Here is a 10937-nt window from a genome sequence, read left to right as displayed (position 1 = left end):
GTCAACATGGACCAGAATCTCAAAGAAATGCTTTCAACATCATCTGAAATCCATGGGATGAAGGACTGAGGCTGCTTTGAGAGCAAAGTGAGACTCCACCCAGTATTTGAGTAGTGATCAAATCAATAAAGTGCTCAGTGAGAGTAGATTGCATTCATAAAGCATTACATTTTGTTGTAGTTAAACTGGAGTTCATTTGAAATGAACTCCCCTGGATTAGTGGAGTGTGATATTAATGTAAGCCTCATTTCGTCAATAGATAAAATCTTTATTCGCATAGATTGGGTGTGTGAGCAAACTGTGCAAAAAACTGTTTCTTTACTATTACCTTTCTTAAGCTTAAAGAATCACACCCACACACTCCCTAAATCTCATTCATTTTAGAGGAACTGGGATATGACACACACTTTTTGCTGTTTTATTCCCTCACAGAACCAGCACACATTTATTTCCCATTAACAGCCTCTGTACTCCCAGCATCACAGTGTACTCCTGAGTGTTATGATTTCAGTATGTGCTCTGATTCATTATGCCAAAACCAGTAATGGCTGAGATTTAGTTGTTATTCCTCCTGTTGTGAACAAATCGGAAATGAATTAACCTACTGAGTCTGAATGTCAGCCCAGTGTAGCTAAAAATACAAACCGCACCCATGAGCTCCACGTGAAAGTACTGCATTTCACTGACCAAACTCTGTGTCAATTAACGATTAATGTTAAATTACTTTTCCCTGCGAATACCACAGCCTCTGGTCTGCTGGGACCAGGGCTGAATGAAACCATAAGTGTGTAATTTAGAAGAAGTGTGTACCATGCACCAGTCTTAATATTCACTTTAAAGCTGTCTGATTGTTCTAGATTTCAGATACCTTCCTGTAATAAAGACTTTGAGCAGAGCTGTACAGACAGCATTGCAATATAAACCTCTAAATGTTTGAATCTCAAATGAAATAAGAATTACTCTGCTATGAGTCAGATGTAGAGAGCAGAGAGGTATGGTGCAAACAACAGAGGCATAGATGGGGAAACGTTTTAAGACAATTGCAAATGATTATTCTTGGATGGTTTACATACAGCTCTGATATACAGAAGCTTACTGATTATACAGTGTCGCTTGAAAGTATTTTCAAACAATTTTCACACAAGTCCAAAAAGCAGACAAAGTTAACCCAATCAAACAAATCAGAAAAATATATTATACTTGGTAATTTTTTTTATTCAGGAAAATGTTCCAATATTATATCTCTGTGAGAGGTAAATTTATGTGAACCTCTAGTTTTAGTATTTAATGTTAATGTAGAGTCCATCTTATTTCAGTCAATTGGATGACAATCAGGTCTATGTGTGTGCCCTATTTTATTTAAATAACAAAGATATATCAAAATCTGATATTCAGACGCGTGATATTATAACGTGTGTTTGTGGAAGTGGATCGTGGCAGAAACGGTGGGTGGTCGGGGAGGACTTCAGAAAAAGAGTTATTGTTGCTCATCAGGTTGGTAAAGGTTACAAAATCATCTCTAAAGAATTTAGACTACTAAAATCAATAGGCAGATTCTGTACACATGGAGGAAATTTAAGACCATTGCCATTACCATTACCCTCACCAGAAGTGGTCAATCAACAAGGATCAGGTGAACACTGAACAACCCTTTGTTTCCTTTGGGGAAAGGAAAATACTGAATTCCAGGATAAGAACCTTATACCTTCTGTGAAACATGGTGGTGGTAGTATCATGCATTGGTCCTGTATTGCTGTAACAAAAAAAAATAAATAGGTCATACACAAAGACAACCTCAAGCTCCTAAGTCTGTCTAAGTCTGAGGAACAAAGATAATATCGGAATGGCCAAGTCAAAGTTCTGACTTTAATCCAATAGAAAAATTGAAAACCCACAAAAATCCCAGTGTTGAAGCTGTTGTGTACTGGGGAATAGGATAAAATTTTTCTATGCGGTTGTGCAAGACTAATCAAAAGTTACAAGAAACTGTACTTGCAGTTATTGCTGCACAAAGGCTCACAACAGATACTGAAAGCAAAGGTTTTTATACTTTTGCAAGTCACCAATATGTAATGCTGGATCATTTTTCTTAATAATTAAAGGAATGTTTATAATATTAAGTATAATAAATAATAATTATATACTGTATAAGTATATAATTTTTGGCTCATTTGTTTGATTGTGTTTATTTGTTTACTTTTAGGCCTTTGTTTATTTGTTTACTTTGAAAGTTTGATGTTTTGGGTCACATTTTTGCAGAAATATATAAATTTCTAAAAGGTTCAAGCGACACTGTACAGTATATGTATGAAATTGTTTTTTCATAGTAATTCTACTATAACAATGTTCATAAACAGTCAAGCAAGACATTACAACACATCATTACAGATTATAAATAATATGAAACAAATGCCTCCCTTGCTTTCGTTAATCACACTCTATCGCACACCAGCTACAGTACTATGGTAAGAACCAAGATGATGAATTTTCCCATTTATGTTGTACTATTCATCTTACAAGACATAGGCTTGGGCATGGAGATGTCTAGGAGACAGAAGGTGAAGTGTTGGAGGTTTTACTACAAGAGAAGACACTCACTCACTCTCATTTTCTACCGCTTATCCAAACTACCTCGGGTCACGGGGAGCCTGTGCCTATCTCAGGCGTCATCGGGCATCAAGGCAGCATACACCCTGGACGGAGTGCCAACCCATCGCAGGGCACACACACACACACACACACACACACACTCTCATTCACTCACGCAATCACACACTACGGACAAATTTCCAGAGATGCCAACAAGAGAAGACAGCAATGGGTAAATAAGGTCAGATGTAATTTCTCCATACTAGCATGTTATTGTAATACATTTAAGGGAAAATACACTTCTCCCTTAACTAAATAATCAGGTCTATTAATATCACCACTTCTGCTACTGCCTGGCATGCATGAACACATCATGCATATCAATTTATTTTTATATATCATGTTGTGATTTATCTATATTTTACATATTCCCTCATCCTTCTGAAATGAATTCCTGGCTATGCTATTGGCTAGGATTGAAAGATTCTAAACTCCCTAGCTCTTTCTTTCTCAATCTTGTAGCAGTACTGTCTTATAGTCTGGGATACTATTATTTAAACTTCCTGTTTAAATTGCACACCAATGTTGGGTTGAACGGCTATGAACCTCACTGGGGTTATTGTAATTTAGCTTGGTGACCATACAAGTGACAGCTCAATCTAAAGCTCAAATCAGACGGCCTGCCTTGATATCTGATGAAGACGCGATGGAATCCACATTCTGGTCCCAGGCATGTCTGACACAGTTCTGGAGAAAGCAAGCACTCAAACACAGACTCCCAAAAAAAGAACATATAGTGCAAATTCATGTTCTCGCTGTTTTTGTTAAGGCAAAGGAATATATTAACAGAGATTTATCTCCAGGTTTTTCTAAATTCATCACTGAAGGTGAAACATAATGATAGTTAATGTTTTAAATGGTGCTCATTAACACCGCAGAACACATTCAGCAGTCAAATTCCAAACAGAAATGCTGACATTAACTGTTGAAAGTGCCTGAGTAGTTGCTCTCCATTTATCACAATAAATATGAAAGATTAAAAAAAACAAAAAACAAAAAAAAAAAACAGATTTATTAACGGTAACACTCAATTAGGAATTACAGGATGGCAAATGATTTACTATTATTTGTGTTAGGTTCAGCTCAATCTGGATCTTGGATAATGATGTGACAAGTGTATTTGACTGCTGTGTATTATTTATAAATCAAATGCTCTACTCTAAAGTAGAGAAGGCTAAAGGAGTCAGCAACCATGTCATTTTCATTGTCTATGCACATTTATGTCTGCATGCCAGAATAAAGACCTACGCAGTGTGTTATATAGTCTGGTGCTCCAGCTTGGCATCCTGTTTAGCGCAGACTACAATAACAAGTTTCATAATAATAATAATAAAAAAAAAAAAAAAAAACACCTTCATTTTTTTTTTTAAAACTTAAATTACACTGGAAGGAGAAGGTGTAAAATGTGAACTATATTGAAGACAACAGCATAGTAATTAAATCTCTAAATTCAATATTCAAGGTTTATTTGGTCCTTTGTTTAGGCATCAATGAAAATCCAGTGTTTTATTCCATCTTGTTGCTATTCCTCTCTTTTCCCTCATTCTTGACTGTGCTGGCTCCCCAGCTTTGCCTCCTCTGTGGCAGCTTTAATTAAGAAGAAATGGTTTAATTACCCAGAGGAACAGGCAGGAGGAAACGTGATACAAGAAACAGAGGCTTAAGGTAAATTTCCAGTGGCCTAAGTGGGACAGCAGCCTGAATAGACTTACCCAGGTATAGCGGCCATTTTTACAAGTAGGAGGAATTTTAGACTTTTACACACGAGCCTCCTTCTGCATATAGTGTGACCAATAACGTGCTACTTTTGAATCAGTAGAACTGATGGTGCATTCAGTGCATATCTGAAGATCTCAGTTATTGGTTAACTGGATAACAGGGATTCTAATCATACCTTATGTGAATGTTTACCTAAAATCATAGGTCAGTGAGATTTGCTGGATGGCAGTACAATCTTTACAAAGGCTTGGTCAAGCATTCTAACTATACTTAAATGATTTTTCCCCAAAAAGAGTTGAACTTACTATTTAACCTAGACTTTACCTTTTGTTCATGATCAAAGGTGATCCATCTAACTTATTTCACATGCTAACATGTTAACTGTGCCAGCCTGTGAGGGGTATGCTATCAACACTACTCTATTAACATTTTGTGTTTAAAGCCTTTTGTTTGTAATGAATGAACCTGTTGAGTGGATGTACGCGGCACCACGATGATGGTAACTAAGGCACAGTGGGGTGTGTGATGAGAACAAGCTGTGCCATGGAGTCAATACAGCGATTAATGGAGCTAATTTTCCCCGTAGTTAAAAATCATTTCAGCGAACCTCTGCAACTTCACTCCCCTCTGCTTCTTTATGGATGAAACCTGCTGCACATGAAACATGTTTATACAGACGTACGAAGAATTGAGATTTATGTTTATCTGCAACAGACAACGAGGAAGCAACATTTAAGAGAAATCTGGGACCGAGAGCAGTTTTCCAAGCCTGTGATGCAAAATGAGACAAAATCACTAAACTAAAAATGTGGGGATGACAAATGATATGGAGGTGGAAATAAAACGCACAACGTGCAAACATATACAAAAGATCATGACTCATGAAAGTATGTTCGATTGTCTTTATTGATCAGTGAAATGAATTATGAAATGATACAGCACAAAAACATGGCTTGGTGATGCCAGAATGAAACAAAAATATATAAGAAGAAAGTAGAAAAGGCTTTGGTATCTAGCTGTTCCTCTTAATGTTTAAATCTGGTGTGTAACTGGTACGTAATGAGTATGAATGTATAATAGTACAGGTTTAGGTAAAGTCATGAGAATGAACATGAACTGAGAATATTAAGACGCAAGAATTGCAGAAGCAACAGGATGGTCTGCAAACCTGAAGTGTACGAAATACGGACATGAACGGCACGCTGCCACAGAACACCGCATATATCTGCATCATTAAACATGAATTAGTGTGCAAACTGATAATAAAGCTGCTTCGAAACAAAGGTTTCCTTAAGGATTTCAATATTAAATCTGGTAACTGTGATTCATCAATACACCAACATACAAATAAGGATTAGTGTTAAAATAAAGTGGATTAATTCCTGCTTAGGTCACAGTCACACAAATGTAAATCCGCACTGAATTAAAAAATAGAATAGCACCACAAGATTACGTTGCCAGTGTAGGTCAAATTAGCACCAATTCTCATCTTCCCTAACAAAGCAGGAACAGGGGGTTTCCCACGTCTACAAGCTTAGCAACAGCACTGGTTAGGTGTGAGGTGAAAACAGTAACATGCCAAAGGCCCAGGTTTGAGTGTACATTTACAGTTATTTTTTTTTTTTTTTGTACAGCTCCTGAAAGGTTTCAACTTTTTAAACTGCAGACTCAAATTGGACCTAAACTTGTCAGAATAAACTAAAATGAGCTCTCTGTATAAAGCAGCTAGTCTGTTCATGTTAATCGTTTATTATTCTAATTCAATCTAAACCTATTCTTCTAATAAACATGTCAGTTTTCTCTAAACCTTTAGGAAAGATGGAGCTTCATACACACACAGCTTCATGCATACACACATGCACAACAACAGCAACAGTTGGGTAAGAATGAATGAGCACAAAACAATAAAAATAAGATCATAGCAAGGCAGTTAAAGAAAGACGGTTTGCATTTTGCTTTAGGCGTTTAAAAAAGTGCATATGTATGAGCAAAAAGCATAAAGCCATTTGTGTTATACTAATCAATTTATTTTTCTGTCAGGACTCTTCCCTCGTCCCATTTGGAATCTTACATATAGTTGTCTCATTTGTTTTAAAACAAATATAAAAGAAAACATCAGCATGATACAGACCCAGATTCAAACTATGCTTGCCAAAGAGCAACAACATGTTTGTCAGTTTCTGTCAGTTAGAATGAATTAGTAACAAATCAAGATATTTCTTATGACCAGTATCAGCCAAAAATAAGAATTCCTGATGACTGCTCAGCTCTTTTGAGTACCACTTGTACCTTGAGGTTGAGACCATTTGTATTTTTTCTTCTTTACTGTACCAAGAATATAAGAAAACAAATAAAAAGACAATTGCAAGCAAGGTACTGTATATTTAGGAGTTTCAGAACAAGTCCTTCCAATGCAATAGGCTGAGTTCAAGTTGCATGCCGCGAGGCGTATTAACAGTTCTGGTTCCGTTCAAATCTATTTTTTTTAACCTACCATGAACGTATGATTTATTTCTTTTCTTTCATCCTCTGTAGTCAGGCAGAGGAGACAAACGCGGACGTTAATGCTCGTATGCACAAGCAGTGTCCTGAGATGCTCTTGTCCATGTGCAGTGTGTGCCAAGGCTTTGGGATATCAACACCACCCACTCTAACAAGGCAGTCCAGAAGAGCTGACACACTCTCTGCTGACTGCAAGTTCTTTTCAGAGAGGAGCACCAGCACTCCCGGCTCTGTTGCAGGGCAGGTAAACAGGAACAAACTAGTTATTCTCCGAAGCGCTATCTGACTGATATACTGACAATAGCACATCAGAGAGTAGCATTAATACATTAGCTGATGTAATGACTAGAATCTTTCCCTTTTCTCCCACTGACATATTTCACTTTAAGTGCACACTACTGCTTGTTCCTGATCCAGTGACTTGGCAAAACCGTGCAGTGGCAAAACTGGTTAACGAAAAGAAGGACAAAGGTAGCAACGCAACAGACACCAACCACTGGCTTGCTGACAAAGCAAAGCTCAAAAAAGACCAAACAAGAAAAACATGATCTACAATTAAGGCTGTTAAAAATATTGCAGAATATTTTGGCCCCTGTTTATTGAGACAGACTGCCAGAACAGTCATGAGTTACCTACTTCTTATCGCTTTAAGTTTAGGAGCAGGGAGGAAAAAAGAAAAGAAAGCATTAACAAAATAACAATAATAATAATAATATAAAATCCTTTTTGGAGAGAAAACTTTATTTGGTTTGGACTCTCTTTTGCAGGAGTGCTTAAAGGGAATTACTGTAAATATATCTGGTTCAAAGTAGTGTATATGAATCAAAGCCAAAACAAAAAAAACCAAAACAAAAAAAAAACCAAAAAGGTAAACGCTTAAGATGAATTTGTGAATTCAAGTAACTTATGATTTTTTACTATTCTTTTTTCTCTCAATCACACGTGCAGTTGCGAGTAAAACCTAGGGCTATAGCAATCAGCTTTTTCCCCACTTAAAACAGTTAAGACCTGATTTGACGCAGGACGTTGCAATGCACCATGGGAGTCTGATCTGAAACCCTCCCTAGTCTTAAAGCAGGTGCGCTGAGCTGTAGGGAAAGGAAATGAGAGTAAGGATGATGCACCCTTCCTCTCCTGGAGGGGGGAGGGGGGGTGGATTTAGGCAAAGGCCCTCTCTGCTCCTCAGAGAAATGGAGCGAGACGGAGGGAGATCAAGTCAGGGCCGTACGCAGGTTTAAGGTGGCTTGTACCACCACGGCATCTGCCAGGGGGGAATGGGAGTAAAGGGGCTGGCCTTGGCAGGGCTCTGTCTCACACCCACTCCTGCATGGAGCGCTTGCAGTACAGTATGTGGCGTGGTGTGCCCTTTTTCTTGAACTGAAAGATGGTGTAGAGCAGCACCAGCAGGCACAGTGCCAGGATGCAGGGGATGACAATGGCGATGGCTTTCACTGTGCTGGCCTCATTGTCCAACTTGATGACGATGTCCACATCCTCGGTGGGAAAGTGTTCAGGGTCGATGGGCATCAGATCACAGCCCATGAAGTCCTTGAGGATGGAGCGAGGGTAGCCGGGCTCCACCCGCAGCCTCTGATTGTTGAACTTCCAGTACTCTTTATCTTTGTAGAAGTATGTGAAACCTGCAAAACATTCACAGACATTATGTCACGTCAGGATAAAGTCTATCCTTGATGGATGACTTACTAATAATAGCAATATGATCTGCATTTCGTTCTGAGCCACACAAACGTGATAAGATTTTAGTTTGTCCTCTGGATAACTTTAGCCTACTAGCCTATATTCCTCTAACCATTGTGCGTGAAGAAGCAAGAGTGCTTCTAAAGGTCCCTGGTGAATAAAGTAAACGTTAGCTTATGACATCCTCAGCAGGACAATCTGGCTGTACTCGTCCTTTTTCTCCACATGCATTATTCATCTACTGTAAGTTCCCTAAGAAAAGGGAGGAAAACAGTGGCAGAGCCAAAAAAAACTGGAGCCACCGGAGTCCTGCTGATTGAGGGGACAGTGGAGTGTGTGAGGCAGGTGAAAATCACTGTGGCAGTGAAGTGAGGTGGGAGAGAGCAGAGTCCCTAAAATATTCAACCTGGGATATCAATCTGGCTCAGTTCAACCCGAGGCAGAGCTCAGGAGGGAGCAACCATGGAAGAATATTCAAAACTTTTTTAACTTCCCAGAAAATGTCCAGTTTTCTTGGCATGTCAGTGAAACATTTGTGAGTGTGTTACTTTGACTACAGAGAAGACATTTTTTCAAAACATTACGCATTTCTATACTCTGTTACCTGCTTGAATAGGAGTGTTTTTAAAGTATATATTTTACACAAGAACGCTGGTGCTCATGCTGCAGATTAAGAGTTACCATTTTGACAGGAATGTGAAGTGTGTTTAATTTGAAATGTGAGTTAGGGATTGAAGGGCATGAGAGAAAACCACTGCAGAACACTGAATGCTCATAATGCTAGTATAGCTGGTGAGAATAGTTGCTATTACCACCTAAGCCTTTGCTGGGTGGCAATAATGGTTTAAAATGAGGGTAAATTTTCTTTTCCGAGGCATCCGGGTGATATGCAGGGCCAGTGGTTGAATGAAAGCCAGTGACTGCATTGAGTGTGCTCAAGCAAATGATTTCCCTGGAATATAGATTCACCCTTCATGCTTTGATGAATGCTGGAGCTATTGTGCAGATCTGGCAGGCAAAGATGAGGACAGATGGCATGCATGTGACTCTCAAACTGTACACCTCTAGCAATAAGCTTGGCCAATGAGACTTACAACGCCCACTATCGTCAGCCAATAAGAAGAAGTAAAAAAAGGAGAACAAAAATTCTCTCCTGTGGTTCCTTTAAGCTGTGCAGTTGGAAAGAATGAAAGCAGGACAGCAAATACAAGGCTCGACACTGTGCTGAACACCAGCGAAAAGCTAAAAGAGACACTATAGTAGGTTGTTGGCTAAATATATTTAGCAGCAATTAGTGAAGTGAACAGTCTGTACCATTAGATTTGTCCACAAAGGCACCCTGAGGAGAATCTGGAACACCTTTCCACACCGCAATAGACTTTGGGTATCCAGGATCCATAGTCCGCATATCCTCATTGTATCTCCAATATCTACATGGAAACAATTAGTGCACAGAAATGTGGTCATACTCAAACCACACACGCGCGCACACGCATTCAAACAGCAGATCTGTAGATTAAGATATCAGAAACACAAACACATACAGACCTGTCTCCTTTGAAGAAATAGGTCTTGGCTACGTCTTCCCACCAGACGGCAGTCTCAATACTCTGCGCTGGCATGCCGTTCCCAAACATGGAGATGTCCTTTGGGTAGCCGGGCTGGAGTATAGTGTCCTTGAACACCCAGAACTGCTTTCCTACACAAGTAAAAAGCACAATTTTTATAAATACTATTATGTACGACTACTAGTACTGTACGTGGAACTGGGGAGACAGTTTGTTAGCCAAATGAGAGCGCTGCAGTTCAGATCTTACCACAGCACACACCCATTAAACACTGGATGTCAATTACCAGCTCTTTCTTGATTTACAGTTATACAGACCCTCTGAAAAATTCCATCCTTGTGCACATATAATGTTTTCAAATCAATGATCAGTGTAATGGTTTATTTTGTAGGTCCTGCCATTATAGTAATTCATTTTCTTTTAGGGTCAGCAAACCAGTGAAGCACAATACTGGCAAAACAGCCTGCTTGGCACGATCGCTACTGATATGAAATTACTTGTATCTCTGTTATGTTATGATAAACATTTCTTTCTCTTCAAAGGCCATTTCATTTCACACCTCAGGCTGGACTGTTTACTTTTAATTACAAAAAATGTTGCCTTGCCCGGCTCGTTTTACGGCACCCTCCAGTTCATACTCATTAAAACATGCACTTTTAAATATCAGGGGTTCTGAAAAAGGCTGCAGAGGAAGTTCATTTCTTCCTGTAAGAATAAGAGTTACTAACATTTCTTTAGAAAAAAGGGCTTTTTGTGGCCCACTAGTGACCAAACAGCATGAAAAGGTATCAGTGCTTTTGT

At 38.9% G+C, this 10937-nt stretch overlaps 1 protein-coding gene across 2 annotated transcripts in view; it reads right to left on the bottom strand.

Moving 5' to 3' along the window:
- Positions 1-5255: 5255 nt before the first annotated feature.
- Positions 5256-10937, bottom strand: part of LOC132845799 (matrix metalloproteinase-16-like) — a 44043-nt gene continuing 38361 nt past the window's right edge. For both annotated transcript variants that reach the window (XM_060870072.1, XM_060870073.1), the window contains 3 exons: positions 10117-10267; positions 9883-9998; positions 5256-8510 (listed from right to left, as the gene is read on the bottom strand). In XM_060870072.1, the coding sequence (XP_060726055.1) occupies positions 8182-8510; positions 9883-9998; positions 10117-10267 (596 nt within the window). In that variant the 3' untranslated portion in view covers positions 5256-8181. The remainder of the gene's footprint in view (positions 8511-9882; positions 9999-10116; positions 10268-10937) is intronic.

The sequence above is a fragment of the Tachysurus vachellii genome, chromosome 5, assembly GCF_030014155.1.
Source record: "Tachysurus vachellii isolate PV-2020 chromosome 5, HZAU_Pvac_v1, whole genome shotgun sequence".
NCBI lineage: Eukaryota > Metazoa > Chordata > Actinopteri > Siluriformes > Bagridae > Tachysurus > Tachysurus vachellii.
This window is presented reverse-complemented; position numbering and strand designations above follow the sequence as displayed.